This window comes from Mesoplodon densirostris, chromosome 18 (assembly GCF_025265405.1).
Source record: "Mesoplodon densirostris isolate mMesDen1 chromosome 18, mMesDen1 primary haplotype, whole genome shotgun sequence".
NCBI classification, from domain to species: Eukaryota; Metazoa; Chordata; class Mammalia; order Artiodactyla; family Ziphiidae; genus Mesoplodon; species Mesoplodon densirostris.
In genome coordinates, this window is record NC_082678.1 from 12175592 (window position 1) to 12197025 (window position 21434).

The 21434-nt window shown below is 40.2% G+C and overlaps 1 protein-coding gene across 1 annotated transcript in view; it reads right to left on the minus strand.

The window, feature by feature from the left end:
* Positions 1-17805, minus strand: part of SMURF2 (SMAD specific E3 ubiquitin protein ligase 2) — a 131050-nt gene extending 113245 nt beyond the window's left edge. The window contains exon 1 of the mRNA XM_060080366.1: positions 17709-17805. Coding sequence (XP_059936349.1) covers positions 17709-17760 — 52 coding nt within the window. The 5' untranslated portion in view covers positions 17761-17805. The remainder of the gene's footprint in view (positions 1-17708) is intronic.
* Positions 17806-21434: the final 3629 nt, after the last annotated feature.

Below are 21434 nucleotides of genomic sequence, written 5' to 3' on the forward strand. Positions count from 1 at the left end.
GAACTAAGATCCCACATGCCGTGGGGCAACTAAGCCCACGCACCGCAACTACTGAGCCCGCGTGCCGCAACTACAAAGCCCACGCACTCTGGAGCCCGGGCGCCACAACTAGAGAGAAGCCCGTGCACCACAATGAAGAACCCACGTGCCGCAACGATGATCCCGTGTGCCGCAACTAAGACCCGATGCAGCCCAAAATAAAATTAATTAATTAAAAAAAAATTTTTTTTAAAGCCAGCAGAGCCCTTTCCAAACTCCTAACCCACAGAAATCACGAGAGATAATAAAATTATTGTTTGTGTTTTAGGCCTTTAAGTTTTGGAGTAATTTTTTATGCAGCAATTCTAACAAGTCTTTATAGCAAATATATGATCATTAGTTCAACTTACTGGGGGGAGGGGAAGAATTTGGCTAGCAATAAGGGTGCATTTTTCCATATAGAGACCAGCTTTCTTTTTTTTTATTTTTTAATATTTACTTATTTATTTATTTGGCTGCGCTGAGTCTTTGCAGCATGCAGGATCTTCATTGTGGCATGCAGGGTGTCTTTAGTTGCGGCATGCCAACTCTTAGTTGCGACATGTGGGGTCCAGTTCCCTGACCAGGGATCGAACCCAGGAATGTGGAGTTCTAGCCACTGGACCACCAGGGAAGTCCCAAGACCAGCTTTCATTTATTTAAGAGATTTGAAAAAGCTATGTAATAACCCAGAGAAAGTCTAATAATAGTTAAGTAAGGCACACTCTTCCTGAAATCAATTTAATTTTATGGACTTATAGCCTCTACAGATTCTTTCCCTGCATCATGATTCACCCATAACAAAAGCAAGTGCATAAATATATTTACCATGCCACTGAGCTCAGCCAAATCAGTCTTGCATTATAATCCTTCTAAATACAGAAGTTATCTATTATGGCCTAAATTAATCCCTGGCCTTTCTTCAACCAAAAGAGTGAGTCAATTATTGCAGAAGCATCAAAACTGCCAAACAAAGCAAAAATTATTAGATTTACTCTTTGAACTAAGAATCACCACACATTACCACTAAGTAGAACAGACCTTTTAAATTATGTATCTCATTCATCTCTTTTTTAAACTTTTATTCATTTAATTAAATATCTAATGAGCACTGTGGGTAGGCAAATATGAGTAAGAGCTAGTTCATAGCTACAGAGGAGTTCACAGTGCTATGGGGAAAACATCAATACAACCAATGAATTTTAAGTCAATATAATAAATGATACAATGAAGTATGCTAACGTATTGTAGGAATATAAATGAGGGTGTTTTGGATATTTCTATTTGCTTCTTCAGATCATTCTCCATCCTTTAACCAGCACTTAGTGTCCTAGGAGGCTGATGCAATGGACTACAGAAACTGGGCTCCCTTACCCTCCAGCCTCAAATTGGGTTCAGTAAATGAGAAGCAACAGCAAGGGTCTCTGCGTTCCCATGACTACTCGCTCCCTTTCCCTTTCTTGCCCAAAGATGATGCAACTTCCTATCATTGCTAGTCCCTAGGCGCTACACCATTCCTAACTGGATTCCCTTAACCCTGCCCATTCATTCTAAGTAGTCCCCTAACAACATTCTCTTTCACCTTTTGTGAGAATGTTATCTGTTTGTATCAGGACCCTAACTGTTAAGACAGGGGCACCTAACTCAGCCTGGGGAAGTCTGGGAAGACTTCTCAGAGGAGAAAATGCTTCAGCTGTGTTAATAGCCGAGTAGATTGGGCAGGGTGACTAGGTAAGGAAGAAAGTATTGTAACAGAGTCTAAGTAAACAGCACCATCAAAAACTTGGGAGATATAAGAAAATGTGAAAAGAATAGGAAAGAGTGAGGAATTCAGAGTAGTGTAACATGGGCATATGATGGGACACAGGCATGATGGGAAACAATGCTAGAACCAAATCATAAAGAGTTTTTAGATGAAGGTATTTAACAGATCTGGTTTCTATAATAAGTAAATTCAAAGAAAATTCAAAGAACAAAGGTGGGCGGGGGGGGGCAATGGGCCTATACTTTAAAAAAGACTTCAGACATACCAACAAAATACAATGTGTAGACCTTTCCTGCATACTGATTAGAACAAACCAATTATTCAAAAAGGGGGAACAGGACGAGGAAAAGAAGAATTGGAAATGTATCTCTTCATGACATGGATGAGGTTATCTTATTTTCAATTCATGTGTCTATCAATGAATGTTTATTGAAAATATTTTATTCCTATTTCTCATTTTTATAAATATAAGTGCTAAGAAAACTTATTTTTATGAAAATTATTTTTAATGATCAACTAACAACTTGATCGGGTCCCTAATTTTGTTGAAATTGAAGGGTTGAAACCACGTGACTTGTGAAAAGATGTTAGTCATTGGAGTCACTGCCTTCTCAATAACCTCATCAATATTCTAATTTGTCTCTTAGGTGCCCTGGAAGGCCTCTTACCCCAGGACAATGTACTATTTGGGATGGCCTAGAGATGTGCCTTTCTTTTGTAAAGTGAAAGGAAGAAAATATGAAAAACTGATCAACTTTAGAATCTGGAAATTGAGCTCCCTTAAAAATATCCATGGGCTTTCATTCTTTTATTTCACCCTCATTGTATGTATCACTAACTCTAGCACTGACTGTTCAATTATTTCATCCATCAAGTCTTGTCTCTACTTGTTTACACTGTAGGTTCCCTGAAAGCAAGATGGGGAACCAAATCTCTTCTTGAAATCCCAGAACCTACACCTCAGGGTAAGGTGCATGTTAAGACTCTCAACAAATGATCACTGAATGAATATGTAAATATTTCACCACCATTCCAAGTCCTCTTTCTAGGTAGAGAAAAAAGACTTGAGATAACCAAACTGGAAATCAGAAGAAACTTGAAATATCATCACCAACCCTATTTTAAAGTAAGAAAAAGACTGGTTTACTACCTAAGCTTTCATACCTATTAAAATAAGAAAAACTCAAAACAACTAGGAAATAGAAAACTAAAATGTACAAGGATTCATATTTTATTACAAAAGATTTCTGGTACAACTAGCCTAATTTCCATGGAATTTGAATAATTGTACCAATTGTTCCCTCAAAAAAATCAGTTGCTATTCTCTTCATAAGATTCAAGAAAAAAATTTCATCAGATAAAAGATTATATTTCGCCTTCACTGGTTTGGAATACTTGTAAAGTCAGGATCTCAACAGTAATTAAATTAGATAACAAATGAGAACAAGTTACAACTACAGAGCTCTGAAAAAATATTAATTTTCTTGGGCTTCCCTGGTGGCGCAGTGGTTGGGAGTCCGCCTGCCGATGCAGGGGACACGGGTTTGTGCCCCTGTCCGGGAGGATCCCACATGCCGCGGAGCGGCTGGGCCTGTGAGCCATGGCCGCTGAGCCTGCGCGACTGGAGCCTGTGCTCCGCAACGGGAGAGGCCGCAACAGTGTGAGGCCCACGTACCGCAAAAAAAAAAAATTAATTTTCTTCCTAACACTGACAGACTAGTTATATATGTGAATTTCTTAGGTGACACTGCAAAAGTAGATCTTTTTGCAGTGACTATCAGACTGATCTTCACTTTGTTGAGAAGTAAATTTTGCAGAGTATGGTAAAGGAGTTCTAGCCATCAAGTCAAATATTAACTTGAATGAATACTTTGGTCCTCTATCTTTATAACTTAACATTGTCAAAATTACTAAGGTACAAACATCAGTTAATTCAGTAATAATGTCAAAAAGAGAGATTCTATTATCTGTTTCAAATGAGGTCCTCTTAAACCATGTAAGCTTTTTTCAATTTCATGAATCATTCTTTAATTCACAAATGTTTACTGAAGATATACTATGTACCAAGTACTGTGTTAGACATGGTATTTTGAATGCGTCAAATACTATTTTACTTTAAAAAGATAGAAGAATCTTTAAAAATATTTTTTCTTCATTCTTCTTCCTTTACAAAATTGAATTTTTTTAAGAAAGCTCTTTCAGGGCTTCCCTGGTGGCGCAGTGGTTAAGAATCCTCCTGCCAATGCAGGGGACACAGGTTCGAGCCCTGGTCTGGGAAGATCCCACATGCCGCGGAGCAACTAAGCCCGTGTGCCACAACTACTGAGCCTGCACTCTAGAGTCTGCGAGCCACAACTACTGAAGCCCGCGCGCCTAGAGCCCGTGCTCCGCAACAAGAGAAGCCACCTCAATGAGAAGCCTGCGCACTGCAAGAAAAGAGTAGCCCCCGCTCTCTCTCAACCAGAGAAAGCCCGCGTACAGCAATGAAGACCCAACACAGCCAAAAATAAATAAATATATAATTTTTTAAAAATTAAGATGATAAATTTTTAAAAAAGAAAGCTTTCAACCTTATTTATAGTATTAAATTTATATGATTCTGAATAAGCTGACCAAGCAATAAGTTTTCTACTTCACTAGAGAAAGTTGTATATAAAGCCTGATGACATAAGATCATACAAAAAAAAAAGTTGAATAAACTACCAATGTTTGCAATTCTAATATAACAAAAATAATTTTTGTATTGCTCCTGTACATGTAACATAGAGTTTATATAAGAAAGTTTATCCTAAAGTATGGATGTGCATTAGAAGCCAGCATCACCTTTGATAGTTTCTGATTCTCCAACTCTATTTCAAGAACTCTTATTTACACTCTGGGTTTCTGTTTTACAGGTCTTTACTCACTGTTGACATCTACCTGTGCAGAAATATCTCCATCTACTGGCAACACATGAAACTACAGGCTATTTTTTAAAGTACCAGCAGAAAGTCATTGAAGACTTGGATCCAAACAGTTCTCCCATCTCCAAAATCCTGAGCCATTCAAATTACTCTCCAAAGCTCTTCCACTTCTTACCAAAACTGGATGGAGGGGTTGAGAGAGAATACAATTAACTGTCTAAATGTTTGCTATATCATTTAAAGATAAAAATTATAACAATAGCTAATTTAGGGACTTCCCTGGTGGTCTAGTGAATAAGACTCCACGTTCCCAATGCAGGGGGACCCGGGTTCAATCCCTGGTCAGGGAACTAGATCTCATGTGCACACCACAACTAAGAGTTTACGTGCCACAACTAAAGAGCCCACATGCCACAACTAAAGATCCCATGTGCTGCAACTAAGACCAGGCACAGCCAAATAAATAAATTAAAAATTTTTTAAATTATAACAATAGCTAATTTAACTATATGAATTCCTTACAACACACTGGTACCCCAAGGTGTACAAAACATATTTGCCTATTTTATAAGACATGATTTCATTTAAATCAATACCTATATTAATCATTATTAATGTTGCACTTGCTCCTATAAAACAGCATATAATCGGTTATGACTACTTTATCTAAAACACAATCTTTAACGAAATTGAGTTATTTGTAGTGAGGTGGATGGACCTAGAGTCTGTCATACAGAGTGAAGTCAGAAAGAGAAAAATAAATACCGTATGCTAACACAAATATAAGGAATCTTAAAAAAAAATGGTTCTGATGAACCTAGGGGCAGGACAGGAATAAAGACGCAGATGTAGAGAATGGACTTGAGGACACGGGGAGGGGGAAGGGTAAGCTGGGACAAAGTGAGAGAGTAACATTGACATATATACACTATTAAATGTAAGATAGCTAGTGGGAAGCAGCCTCATAGCACAGGGAGATCAGCTCAGTGTTTTGAGACCACCTAGAGGGGTGGGATAGGGAGGGTGGGAGGGAGACGCAAGAGGGAGGGGATATGGGGGTATATGTATATGTATAGCTGATTCACTTTGTTATACAGCAGAAACTAACACACCATTCCAAAGCACTTATACTCCAAAAAAGATGTTAAAAAAAAAACACAATCTTTGTACACTACTACAGGTAAAACAGATAACTTATAAGAACCTACTGTATAGCTCAGGGAACTCTACTCAATACTCTGTAGTGACCTATATATGGGAAAAGAATTTTAAAAAGAATGGATATATGTATAACTGATTCACTTTGCTGTACAGCAGAAACTAACACAACATTGTAAATCAACTATACTCCAATAAAAATTAATTTAAAAATAAAACACAATCTTTGATCAAAAATGTCAAAATACATTAACATAATACTTTACAACTTGAACAGTACTTTTCACATACATTATTTCTTATCCAGCAGGATCCTAAAATAAATAACTGTCATTTTAAACATGCATTTATAACTAAAAGCATAGGCACCAAGAAAATAAGTGACTTGCTTAAAGGCACAAAGCTTATCAGTGGCATATCTAGGATATGAACCCAAATTTTCTGCCTCCAAGTTCTATACTCTTTCTACAACATCCCAACTGCCTCCAACAATAACAGTAAATAGGTCTACATTACAGATGTCTGCTTTGTGACAGTTCCCAGGAATGCACTGTGGTCAAATAAAAAAGTCATCTTAGATTTTAACAAAATTAAGCTTTTTCCACATACAGATGGCCAACAGGCACATGAAAAGATGCTCAACATCGCTAATCATTAGAGAAATGCAAATCAAAACTACAATGAGGTACCACCTCACATCAGTCAGAATGGTCATCGTTAAAAACGCTACAAATAACAAATACTGGAAAGGATGTGGAGGAAAAGAGAACCCTCCTACGCTGTTAGTGGAGATGTAAATTGGTTGCAGCCACTATGGAAAACAGTATGGAGGTTCCTAAAAAAACTAAAAATAGAGTTGCCATATGATCCAGCAATTCCACTCCTGGGCATATACCCAGACAAAACTCTAATCCAAAAAAAATACATGCACCCCAGGGTTCACAGCAGCACTATTCACAATAGCCAAGACATGGAGACAACCTAAATGTCCATCAACAGATGAAATGACAAAGATGTGGTACATATATACCATGGAATACTATTCAGCCATTAAAATACAATGAAATAATGCCATTTGCAGCAACATGGATTGACCTAGAGATTATCAGTAAGTCAGAAAGAGAAAGACAAATACCATATAATGTCACTTATATATAGAATCTTAAAATGTGACACAGGACTTCCCTGGTGGCCCAGTGGTTAAGAATACGCCTGCCAAGGCAGGGGACACGGGTGCGAACCCTGGCCCAGGAAGATCCCACGTGCCACAGAGCAACTAAGCCCGTGTGCCACAACTACTGACCCTGTGCTCTAGAGCCCAAGAGCCACAACTGCTGAGCCCGAGTGCCAGAACTACTGAAGCCCGCGCGCCTAGAGCCCGTGCTCCACAACAAGAGAAGCCACCACAATGAGAAGCCCACCACGCACTGCAACGAAGAGTAGCCTCACTCGCTGCAACTAGAGAAAGCCCACGCACAGCAATGAAAACCCAACACAGGGCCTCCCTGGTGGCGCAAGTGGTTGAGAGTCCGCCTGCCGATGCAGGGGATACGGGTTCGTGCCCCGGTCTGGGAGGATCCCATATGCCGCGGAGCGGCTGGGCCCGTGAGCCATGGCCGCTGAGCCTGCGCGTCCGGAGCCTGCGCGTCCGGAGCCTGTGCTCCGCAACGGGGGAGGCCACAACAGTGAGAGGCCCGCATACCGCAAAAAAAAAAAAAAAAAAAAAACCAACACAGAAAATAAATAATTAATTATTTTAAAAATGTGACACAAATGAACGTATCTACCAAATAGAAACAGACTCAGGGACATAGAGAAGAGACTTGTGGTTGCCAAGGGGGAGGGGGTTGAGGGAGGGGTGGAATGGGAGGTTGGAGCTAGCAGATGTAAGCTATTATATACGGAATGAATAAACAACAAGGTCCTACTGTACAGCACAGAGAACTATATTCTGCATCCTATGACAATCCATAAAGGAAAAGAATATTTTAAAAAAGAATGTATATATATGTATAACTGAATCACTTTGCTATACAGCAGAAATTAACACAACATTGTAAATCAACTACACCTCAATTAAAAATTAAATTTCTTCCTTCCTTTTGTCTTATAGGAAAAAATGCTCATAATATAAAATATAAGTTTAAGAAAACCATTGGGACTTCGCTGGTGGCACAGTGGATAAGCCTCTGCCATCCCAATGCAGGGGGCCTGGGTCTGATACCTGGTCAGGAAATTAGATCCCACATGAATGCCGCAACTAAGAGTTCATGCATGCCACAACTAAGGAGCCTACATGCTGCAACTAAGGAGCCAGCGAGCCACAACTAAGGAGCCCACCTGCCACAACTAAGACCCGGCACAACCAAATTAAGTGATTAATTTTTCAAAAATTTAAATTAAAAATAATAAATAAAATTTAAAAACCATAATCCAACCCACATTTGACAAAACAATTATATCCTTTCTTTTCTATTGCCACATATTAGATATGTTTATTTTTTTTATCCCACCTTTTTCCAAAAATGAGTTGAGGGGGCTGATAGCTGGTAAACAGCAAACTTTGTTAAGTCATGCTTATTGTAATCCACTTTCATCAGTAAGAGACAAAAATAATAATAAACTTTTTAAAGATTCATAATAGAAATGTTGAAAAGAAAAATATTGAGCCCAACCTAGGTTTATTCTGATTTCTTATATCTCCATTCATGGTACTATAGAATTAAAAAAAATCAATGTCTGACACGTCAAGAAGTTGATAAATATTTGTTGACTAAATAAATGAAACAGGCTCTAAAGCAGGGGTCCCCAACCCCCAGGCCACTGACTGCTAACGGTCTGTTGCCTGTTAGGAACTGGGCGGCACAGCAGGAGGTGAAAGGCAGGCTAGCGAGCAAAAAAGCTTCCATCTGCCACTCCCCATCGCTCACATTACCACCTGAACCATCCCCTGCCCGTCCATGGAAAAACTGTCTTCCACGAAACCAGTCCCTGGTGGCAAAAAGGTTGGGGACCGCTGCTCTAAAGCATTACAAGATCCTAAAGTATTATGGGGTCCTAAATTAAAGACTCAATTATGCTTACTAAACTATCAAAATGTTTATGAAAAGTTCAATGTTTGAAATCAGAAGACTTAAAACTGCAGTAATAGGAAAGTGTGAATTATAAATAATAAACTTACAAAGAAAAGAATTATAGATGAAAGGAACAGAATAGAGTCCAGAAATAGAACATGTATGTTGTCAACTGATTTTTAGCCAAGGTGCCAAGACAACTCAACGGAGGAAACAAAAGCATTTTAACAAATGGTGCTAGGAAAATTGGATATCCATATGAAAAAAAAAGAACCTGACCCTTACTTCTCACAGCAAATTTTTAAAAAGTTAAATTTAGGAGGGTCCTACACCAAAATATAAATGCTAATATTATAAATATTGCAGAAGAAAACATAAAAAATTTTTAGAACTGTGGATTAGGAAAAGATTTCTTATATAGGACATAAAAAGCATGAACCATAAAGAAAAAAACTGATAAACGGGGCTTAATCAAAATTCAAAACTACTGCTCTTTGAGACACTACTGAGGGGGGAAAAAATGCCACAGATTAGGAGAAAATATTTTCAAAACACATATCTGATAAAGGACTTGTATCCAGAATACAAAAAGAATTCTCAAAACTCAATAATAAGAAAACAACCCAATTTTAAAACTATGAGCAAAAGATTTGAACAGATATTCACCAAAGGTACACAGATGATAAATAAGTCCATTAAAAGATGCTTAACACCATAGGTCAAAGGGAATTAAAATGAAAGCTACACTGAAGTAATCTCTACACACCAATTAGAATGGCTAAAATCAAAGACTGACAACAGCAAGTGCTGAAGTGTTGGCTAGGATTGGGAGCAACTGGAACTCTCAGACAACACTGGTAGAAATACAAAATGGTACAACTTTGAAAAACAGTTTAGCAGTTGTTTTTTTTTTTTAAGTTAAACACATACTTACCATAAGATCCAACAATCCTAAACATTTACCCAAAAGAAATAAAAACATGTTCACAAAGAGAGGTGTACCCAAATGTTCATAGCAGCTTTATACATAATGGCAAAAAACTGGAAACTCATGTCTGTGGATATTTGTGAATGGATAAAGAAAATGGGAAATGGGCAATATTCCTCAGGAATAAAAGGGACAAACAACTGATACACAACATGGATGGACCTCAAAAGCACTATTCTTTTTTTTTTTTGCAGTATGCAGGCCTCTTACTGTTGTGGCCTCTCCCGTTGCGGAGTACAGGCTCCAGACGCACAGGCCCAGCGGCCATGGCTCACGGGCCCAGCCGCTCCGCAGCATGTGGGATCCTCCCAGACCGGGGCACAAACCCGCGTCCCCTGCATCGGCAGGTGGACTCTCAACCACTGCGCCACCAGGAAAGCCCAAAAGCACTACTCTAAGTGAAAACAAGCCTGACTCAGAAGACTACATACTGTATGATCCCATTTACATAAAATTCTAGAAAAGGTAAAACTACTGCAACAGAAAGTAAATCAGTGGTTGCCAAGGACTGGGGATATGAGGAGACTGGCTGTGAAGAGGCAGGAGGAAACTTTTGGGAAAGAAAGAAATGCCATTTGTGCAATCATCTATGTAGGAATTCCTACCTAAAATCAGGATTTATTTTAAATTAAGTTTTATGTCTGCTGTCAATTTTTAGTAAAAAACCAAATGCCAAACTTAAGACACGTGTTGATATTTCTTAATTCATATCAAATGCGGTTTTTAAAGTCAGTGCCTTTAGAAACGATTCTTAAACAAACACAAAATTCTTCACTTCGTTCAATTAATTATGTATTAGTGGAAAAATACAAAAGAAAAAAAAATTTTTAATGTTAGCATTCAACTGTAAAAAATGCCAAATACTGATACCTGGAAAACTAGCATTAGTGAAATATTAGTAGGCTTAGTGTTCAGCAAAGTTGCTCTAATCAAGCAAAAATAGATATGACTGCAATCCTAAATACAAGCCAATAACTAAGGTTAGAAAATACAATGGATATGCCACAAATATAAATTAGCTGGAATTACATTAAAACATAGGAAGAGGGCTTCCCTGGTGGCGCAGTGGTTGAGAGTCTGCCTGCCGATGCGGGGGACACGGGTTCGTGCCCCGGTCCGGGAAGATCCCACATGCCGCGGAGCGGCTGGGCCCGTGAGCCATGGCCGCTGAGCCTGCGCGTTCGGAGCCTGTGCTCCGCAACGGGAGGAGAGGCCACAACAGTGACAGGCTCGCGTTCCACAAAAAAAAAAAAAAAAAAAAAAAAAAACATAGGAAGAAAACTATTAAACTATCCTAAGCAATATGAACAAAAGCTTAAATAAACGTAAAAACATAGCATGTTCCTAGGTGGGAAAACTAAATACACTTAAATGACTCCTTTTCCCAAATGAATGCATTCTAATTACAATCCCAAGGAAATTTCTTTTTAAATTTAACAATTTTAATATCACGTGTAAGAGTAAAGAAGTAAAAACAGCAAATAAAAATTTCTAGTACAATGAGATTAAACTAAATTATAAAGCTACAATAATGAAGAGTATGGCACCGAACAAGAGATAATCTGACTATTATAACTAATTTGTTAACATAACTAAAAAGATATCACACCACTATAGAAAGGAAAAATTGATTAATAAATAATGATGAGATGACTGAGTAGCAATTTGGGGGGAAACATCTTCCTAAACCATTTTTAAAAATACTAAAATAAAATGTACTTAAATATTTACCAAGCCTCTTGAAGAAAAGGGTTTTTCTAAGTATAGAAATGATAGGAAAAACAAAGGAAAAGTTGGACAAATTTGACTCCTAAAGTAACAAATTTATTCAAAATCATTTTTCTTTCAAAAATGATCAAAATTAAAAGTCAAATAACAGACTGGGGAAAATGTAACAAATATGACAAGATTAGTATCTTTTTTAATTCTCAGGCAGATCACTAAGAAAAACACAAATGGCCTAAGTGGTAACTAGGAAAAGACCAAACAAGGCAACAAAGAGAAATATAATTAGTAAACAGACAGGAAAATATTCAACTTCACAAGAAAATGTTAAATACTATATGCCATGAAGTTAGCGAACATTTTAAAAAACAAGAGCCAATTCTTGTAATAGAATACTAAGAGGGACACATTTATTCAATGCTGCTCTAAACAGGCACAATTCTTTTAGGAAACAGTCTGACGAAAAATTAATGAAGAACCTAAAAAGATCCACACCCTTTAATGCAACAGCACTCTCTCTATGGAAATATCCTAAGAAAACAATCCTTAAAAAAAAAAAATTACCCATACCAAGATGTTTACAAATTATCTATAATAACAGAATTTGGAAATAAACGTTAAAACAAGAAAAAACAATGGTTTTTTTTGAACAATGGTTGTTGTATAGCATTCTCTTAACTGACTATCCTAAAATCAGTCTTCGTGGTTCCCATTCCAGTCCATCCTTCCTATTGCCCAAAGATTAACGTTTCTAAACATCAAATATATCGAAGCTTAAAATCCTTCAATGGTTCCCACTACCTTAAAAAAAAAAAAAAAAAAATCAAACTTCTTGACAAAATATAACAAGGTCCTAAAATGGGTTGGTCCCTGTCTACAAGCCTCACCTCTTGCCACTCACATCCAGTGCATCAGCCATAAAAAACACGTATAAAACTACACAGGGGGCCTCCCTGGTGGCGCAGTGGTTGGGAGTCCGCCTGCCGATGCAGGGGATGCGGGTTCGTGCCCCGGTCTGGGAGGATCCCATATGCCGCGGAGCGGCTGGGCCCGTGAGCCATGGCCGCTGGGCCTGCGCATCCGGAGCCTGTGCTCCGCAACGGGAGAGGCCACAACAGTGAGAGGCCCGCATACCGCAAAAAGAAAAAAAAAAAAAAAAAAAAAACTACACAGGGCTTCCCTGGTGGCGCAGTGGTTGAGAGTCCGCCTGCCGATGCAGGGGACACGGGTTCGTGCCCTGGTCCGGGAGGATCCCACATGCCGCGGAGCGGCTGGGCCCGTGAGCCATGGCCGCTGAGCCTGCGCGTCCGGAGCCTGTGCTCCACAACGGGAGAGGCCACAACAGTGAGAGGCCCGCATAACGCAAAAAAAAAAAAAAAAAAAACTACACAGAATTACTTCTATGTCTCCAGCATTCGTTCAAAATAAAATGCCAAAAGGCTCTTAATGCATGCTGAAACAGGATTCTGCCTTCATGGAGCTTACAGCATAGACAACAAATGCCCTCCATTGAGTTAGGTCTGATGCTAGAGGAAGAACCTCTTAGTCACAGAGGAGAGGTCAACACAGGTCAAGGAAAGATCTGTGGATAAGGGTACCTTGAGTTGAGCCTTAAAAGATAAGCAAGTACCTCAAGGGACAAGGGTAATTCCAAATAAATGAAATTATTTTATTTTCTACACAAAATCCTGTAAGTTTGTAACAGGCTTTCTAGATAGACAGCTTGGGTTCTGACATGTACTTAACCTCTCCGAATTTCTCCTACCTCTTGAAGCTATTATGAGAATTAAAAGTAATAACAGATGTAAACTTAATACAGTGTCTGGCACTTAATAAGCATTCAGTACATGTCCCTCATACAGAAACACATAACAATGTTGATTACAACAATACATTTCAAGCGTTCAGCTTTCTTAGAGCAAAGAAAGTAACAGTAAACAAAAACAAAGGCAAAGAGAGAAAAAGCAGTAAGAACAGGGTTAAACATGTCACCATACAGCCAGAGTCAAACGGTTCTCTCTACATACCATGATGATATCCTTGTACCACACATTACAACAGCACAATAACTTATATTCATAATGATACTGAATCATAAATAAAACATTAAGTTCTGTTAAGTATGGTCTATTTGAAAGGAGTAGGGCATATTACATCTTTAAAAGCCTTCAAAATCTTTAAAAGACATCAAAAATACCTAAAATTAAAACCTTGCAGGGCTAAAGCATGGATCTTCATTTACCTTGAAAACTTGAGTTATATACTAAATATGCTAAATGACATGCCAGATAAATGACATGTTAGTATGTTGTGATAGTTACAGTTCAACCAACAGGAAAAAAGTAGAATCCATGATTAAACACACACACACACACTCTCTCTCTCTCTCTCTCTCTCTCTTTACTCACCAATGAAAAGCAAACTACATGAAGCACCTAGGCAGGTTCAGCCCCCCGGCCTGAAGGTTTGACTAGAAGAGAGAAACTTAAGAGAAAAGGAAGGAGCTAAGCCACATTGGCTTCCTCCTCAGAAACCAAGAAAAAAAAAAATGAACTGGGGACATTCAAATCACTAACACCCCTAGAACAAGTCATTATGGTGTACAGGCACATTCCCACTTAGAAACTGCGAGGTATAATCAAATTGTAATTTTTAAAGCCCTGAATCAATAAAATATGCAGTAAAACAATACTAAGATACCAGCATATCTAAAGTGAGACTTTTAAAGGTAATTTTCCTTTAGCTACAGACAAGGTTAACCTCATTACTGCTTACGGTTTTATAAATTAAGAACATGAGAAGCACTGTACGAAAACATTTAAATTACAAAAAGGTCTGTAATAAACGTTCTGGAGAAGTAATCTGTTATTTCTCCATATCTAAGAATTTTAAATATTAGAAATTATACTAACTGCTTTTTCCAGCCTTTGGTTTTAAAAAACAGTAATATAAAAAATGACCCCCAATTTTTTTTACCATCAAAGAATATCTTCTATCCAAACCATCATAAGAAAAGACTATTCATAAGTATAATGTATACAAAATTTTACATTTTATAATCAATTTGCTCTACAAATACTAGTTGAAATTGATAGCTTTACCATACAGCCCATTTTAATGATCAAGTGTTAATGTGTCATAAAAAATAGAAGTAGCTTGATGGACCAAATCAGATTTTAACCACCAATGACCTGAGGAATCTCAAATTTGGGATTAAATTAGCCCTTCCTTCTTTGCATCAACAAATACTAAACAGTTTGCTAGTTGACTGTGGTCTCAGGAATAACATGTGGAAAAGTTTAATATCTGTTGTGGGCAGAGATCTCATGGTTCAAATATTTCTCCTTCAGTTTGTATGTATGTGTGAGAGTGTGTGTGTGTGTGTATGTATGTGTGTGACAGACAGACACCATGCAAGAGTTGTTTACATCTTTCAGTAAAGGGGCAACTCTACATTAAGGATATAATTGAGTAACTACAATTCATAAGGTACCTGGGAATCAAAGACAGTCTATAAATTTAAAATACTAGTATGGTATTAACTTGAAGCAAAGAACAGTTACTTTAAATCATCTTACAGCCCAAGTGTATTGTAAACCAAATAAAAAGTCACTATGGGATCTGTTTTTTTTCTTTAATTTTCCTCTCTTATGGAACCCGAATCTAAATGAACTGTTAAACACTTAGTCTAAAGGTATGCCAAACATTTCTTAAGGTCTTAACAAAGAATCAACTTTTTTTTTTTAAACAAAACGAGGCCTAGGTTAAATATTTTATTTGGCTTCTCAAGATGGACTGAAAAGTTGGGCACCAGCTCCAGACCAATTCCTGGACGCACATCAAACACAGCCCTGTCATTTATCCAGTCAGTCAAAACAATCTTTTCCATCTAACTCTTTAATGTTTATGTCCTAAAAAGCTGCTAATTGAATCCAGCTCTTGAAATCTATTTGTTAAAATCTATACCATCTAATCTGTAAATGAACAAAAATGAAAAAATACATGTTAACTTTCCTGACAAAACAGAAGAGAATCCACCATACGTAACCAAAATGGAGAGGGCGATGTTTTTAATATTTGAATAGTTTTCTCTTAAAATATGACAGAGACAAATTCCCAATGGTTTTAAGAAATTGAGAGTATCTCAAACTGTTTTTACAATTAAGGGGACACAGTGTATTTAAAATTCCTCAGAAAAATCTAAAAATACAAAAGCACTCTACAAATTTAGCCCAGTATTTTTTTGGAGGGATAGGGAATAAGTGTAATCTTTTCTCCTAACTTTACTCGTGAATTTTTATAATGTATCATATTCAGTAAGGAAACCACAGATAAACACTTTAAGATCTGTTGAGTCACACTAAAAACCTCAAACTCATTTTATCTGCAGAAAATCAAAATCCCTGTTTTCTCCCTCATTTTCTTATTGTATATACAGCCTAGAAGGAATTAAGTGGCCACCAGCCTATTTCTGATACTTTTTGCACACCTGGAATCACAGGTTCTTTCCATCATCACTGACACAGGGCTGACTCCCGAGAGGAACAGATAGAGTAGATAAACTCTAAAGCAACAAAGATCCCTTATAAAGGTTTCCATTGCTTCGTAAGAAAATAAGGAAACTGAATGGGGGGAAGTAGGGGAGACAGGCATCTCCCAATCCAGGTTTTCCATTAAGAACCACTCAGTTAATGATTCTTTGCAATCTTCCCTAAGGAAGGTAAAACTGTCATGAAAGTAATATATTTTAAAAACTGCAGCCAACATATACAGTCAGGCTAAATTCTCAAATACCTAATTCACTGCAAGTTTTTATCTCGAAAGTTCAGCCAGTGGACTGGGATGTGACACACAAGCATTCAATTACAAAATTAGTCCATATAAATCTCAAAGTCTAGTGGAGGCAAACATAATTACAGTTCATTCTTACACGCGCACCCACACACACATACACACACAGATTCTCTAAGGAAAGCCACCTTCCTCACCACACAACTGAATATCAACATGGATAATTAAGAATGAATACTGAAACTAGGATAAGTACACTGGTTTCCATTACACTTTTCAAACCCCAAATAATTTTTCCTTATAATGGGGTAACACGACCACGTAAGAATATCAAAAATGGCACTGTAAGCAAAACGTACCTGTAACGTTAAAGATTTCATGCACTTGGAATCATAAACACTTTGTAAGAAAAGCCTGCTATCTAGCAACCCCTCCAGACATTCTTTTCCATTTAGAAAAGGGAAGGGGAGGAGAGTGGGGAGAGAGAGAAAACTTCGCTTAAAGTCTGTGAGTACATACTTAGAAATGGACCCCCCAAAATGTGTTTTTAAAGCAGGTCTAGAGTTAGCAGTGAGACACAAGTTCTGCGGCCTACAAGGAACAACCCCAAACACACTACCCTACAATCAAACACTTCCAAAACACAGAGCGTACAATGAGCCTGGTTGTCGGATCAGGCAGACACACCGGAAAAGTCAACCTCAGTCTCCTTCCCTTTCAAAGCCGTGCGTTTCAGGTGTGTGGCACCGGCTGCCGTGGCTGGCAGCAGAGAAGGAAGGTTCTGCACGCGGGTACAAGTGGGCGAATAATTTAACAACCAGGGAACACACACACACACACACCCTCCCGTTAAGCGCTCCATCTTTAAGGAGTGTTTACTGCGCGCAGTCAGCAGCCGGATTCAATAATCCCCGCCACAGGAGCTCCTCATCCCCTCAACGACCCCACCTGGGCAGTAGCCCAAGGGCTGCTCCCCGACGCCCCGGGAGAGAACCGTGCTTCTCGGCCCAGGCTTTTCGACCTCAAATCCGCCAGGAATTCCAACCGGGGGACCCCCCCCCAACAAAAGACACCCGAGTCACCCTTGGCTTTTGTAAGAATTTCCAAACAAGGCAGAGTGGTTTGCAATTACTCTCCCTGAACTAGGCCTTCCCACGTTCCCGACTCTCCACTCACCATTGATCGCGACCCTGGCCCTTCTCAAGGCCACAGGCACCCCCCCCCGCCGGCTCGGCCACACTGCGGCCGCCCCGGCCCGGCTCCTGCCGCCCGCCCAACCCCCTCACCTGTCAGGCGCAGCTTGACGGGCCCGTTCCTCCGGCCCCCGGGGTTAGACATGTCCCCGGCGGCGGGGGCGGCGGCGGGGCTGCGGCCGCGGCGCGGGGCCCGGGGCCGGCGGGCGGCGGGCGGGGCGGGGGCGACGGCGAGGCGCGGCTCAGTCACCACAGCGGCCGGGGCTGGGGCCCGAGCAGCCGGCGCCGCGGCCGCCACGGCCGGAGGGTCCCGGATGTGCCGAGCGTCGTCGCCATGAGCCGCGGAGGGAGCGGGACGCCGAGCTCCCCCCTCCTCCCACTTCTCCTTCCTCGGCCCGGGACGCACAACAAAGCGGCAGCCGCGGCCGGCCGCGCCGCCTCCGCCCGCTCCCGCGCCCCCGCTGCCTCCACGCAGCCGCCTCCGCGTTTCCCTCCTTTCGGCTCGGCAAGGCCCAGGAGCCGACGGGGCCGGTCGGTTGAGGCGGGCGGTGCTCGGCGGCGCCGGAGCAGGACTCGGGGCTCGGCCGCTTCCTCCTCCACCCGCCCTCTTGTCTGAGGGAACCGGGTCTTGGGGCCGCCGCCGCCACTCGTCGGCTCCGGAGGCGGGGAGGAGACGGAGGGGGGCGGGACCGACGGGGGCGGGGCCGGAGGGCGGGGCCTGGGCAGGCGCGCACAGGGTGCCTGGGGCGCTGGGGCGCCAGGCCCGGGTTCGGCCTGGGCGCGTCGGTCTGTGCTGGTGTGTCCTGCTGTCCCATGCAGGAACTTGAGGAAGGAGCGGGCAAAGAAGCAGAGTGGCGGCGCCGAGGTCTGTGGTGCCAGGAGGGCCTAGTGTTCAGCCCGCTTAAGGGAGAGCTTTTGTCAGTGCAATGCAGACCGCTTTTATTAGACGCCCACTGCGTGCAGGGCTCTGAGAGGCTGGGGCGAGCAAAGTTATAACCGAATCCGCTGCGCTCCGTATTGAGCGTCGCTGGGGTGAGGGAAGAGACACTATTCCCTTACCGAGGGTTCCAGCAAACCCCCCGGGGTGTTTTGCTCCTGGTATCGTAGTTGCCACCACCATCCAGGACTCACCTGGTGAACGAGATCAGGTTACCGGCCTGCTTGGGCTCCTTTTGCAGCTGTAGCTCAAGGATAGGAGGATAATAATGCCTGCAAGGATAATTAACAAGATAAGCCTTCGAGAGCAATGTATGAAAAGCTCTTCGTACAGTACTGTATTTCGTTATCTCAGGAGGGAAAAAATAGAAAATGAAATAAAAATAAGTGTACCTTACCCTTTGACCCTGTAATCGCACTGTTAGGAATTTATTCTTGATATGATAGTACAGATGTTCTTTGCAAACTTCGGTTAATAACAAAAGGGGGATGAGCTAACAGCCTAATGGCGAATTACATCAACAGCATGGGTTTTAATGCCATTTAAATGGCAATTATGAAGACCATATAATATGGAAGAGTTTACAGATAATCAAGTTTAAAAGCAGAATAAAAAGTTGTATGTATGCATGCAAACGTATGCATGGGGGATTTTTTGTGTGCCTTATTAGTTTTGCTTAAGACTACTACTACTGCAATTTTAAATGTTTAATAAAGTCTGATATATTTTAATCCTAAGTCAGTATCAGTCATTTCTTTTAATTCATTAGTGATGTCATTTTATTCTCCAGATCAAGTTACCTCCAAGAACATCTCATCAGTCTGGATACAGCCCTACAATTAGAGTGATCCAAAAATTATATAAAGTTCTGGAAGTTAGACTAGAAATTCAGGGGACGGTGCTAGAAATTCATTCAACAAATACTGAGTGCCTACTATGTGCAAAGCAGTGAACAAGTTCCTTTAGAAATGCTTCTTTGTTCTACAGAAGCTCTGAAGATACACTAATCAATTTCAATAGTTGTGATCACAATTTAAAGGACTAGATGTATAATGGCAATAAAACTTAGCAAACTGATGTATACATACGCATTTGCCTCATTCTAATGGCACCCACTGTTCCCAACCACCCACTAACACAATTTGTAGCTTTGTATTAGGTAACAGAAGTTAGGATTTCAGAACACAATGGAGGAGCTCTGGAGATTGCCTGTTGTGAAGTTTAAAGCAGTACATTCAAATATGTAAGTGACAGTTCAGAAAAATGTATACATGCTTAATATGCAGAGGAGGATTTGTTTACGCTTGCCTGCATGTAAGTTTAAATCTCATTGTTTAAAAAAAGATTCATATAAGAAGACTTTAGGGACTTCTCTGGTGGCGCAGCAGTGGTTAAGAATCCGCCTGCCTATGCAGGGAACACGGGTTCGAGCCCTGGTCCAGGAAGATCCCACATGCCGCGGAGCAACTAAGCCCGTGCACCACAACTACTGAGACTGTGCCCTAGAGACCGCGAGCCGCAACTACTGAGCATGTGTGCCACAACTACTGAAGCCCACGTGCCTAGAGCCTGTGCTCGGCAACGAGAGAAGCCACCACAATGAGAAGCCCCTGCTTGCCACAGCTAGAGAAAGCCCGCGTGCAGCAACGAAGACCCAACACAGCCAAAAATAACCAACAAATAAATAAATAAATAAATTTTTAAAAAAATAATAAAACCATTTATACTATTCAGGAGAGCTAAATTTTCATTGGATTACATTTCAGCGTTAGATGCACAGCATTGCTTCATCATGGCAACACTTTTAGACATATTTTTGAGAAAGAAAGGAGGAATAACAATTCTCAGGAATTCACTCTTTTCTTTCTGCCTAAAATAGAAATCTACTTCTAATGTAAATTTTACTTGCACATGTCTCTAATGGGTATGGGAATTGCAGAAAATCTTTTCAAAGCCTTTTTATTCCCTTATGACTTCTAATTTGCTCTCAGTGGAATTGTGCACCTTTTATCGAATCATTGTTTTAGGCATCTTTCTCAAGTATACTAACTCCACCTACTTTATACCAATAAAATATGTCTTTTTCCATAAATGCCATTTAATAGAACCTTGCCAATGAATATGCTGTAACAACTCGTTAAATAGCTTTTTTGAGCAGAAGTGGTAAACTTTTTCATTAACTTATTTTAATCACTTAAAGTTGCACTCTTTATGATGGAATCCTAGACCAGAGGTGAAAATCTACACAGTTCTAAGAATATCTAAAATCTTTTGTTTAAATATGTTTCTATTTTCCAAGGCTAATGTTAAATTTGATGTGACTTTGCAAGAAAATGCTTACCATCTGTAGTTGGTATTTTTCTTTTGCTCCAGCCGTTAATATATTTTGTACATAGAAGAGTTGTCTCCAGTAATAAAAAATCTGTCAGAGGTAAGGTTATGTTAATAATGGTACTCCTGTGAAGCTATTTTTGTAGTGTAAATTTCAAATTTAATACAGTTTATGTGCCATGGAAAAAGCAAACATCAGGCACTCAGCAGTTTCTACCACCGCTTAAAAATTCAACTTTCTTTAATGTTTAACTGTTATTAATTTGATTTAATATTTAGTTCTAGCTTCCTCCAAATCAGCTTGTAACTGATGAAGCAGCCAAGCACAGCCCCCATACACTTGCTGTTATCAACCTGACTCTCCACTCATTTCCTCTCTGCCTCTGCCTGTCCCAGGTCCTCAAAGTTAGGTTCACTAAAAACCCTCACATGTAGTCCTGTTCTGACATGATTTAGGATTAGGTCACATTCTGAGCTGTTCTCTGTGACCCCTTCCCTCACACCCTCCCAGCACACCTGGTCCCCAGTGATGGAAGTTGTGGTCACATCCG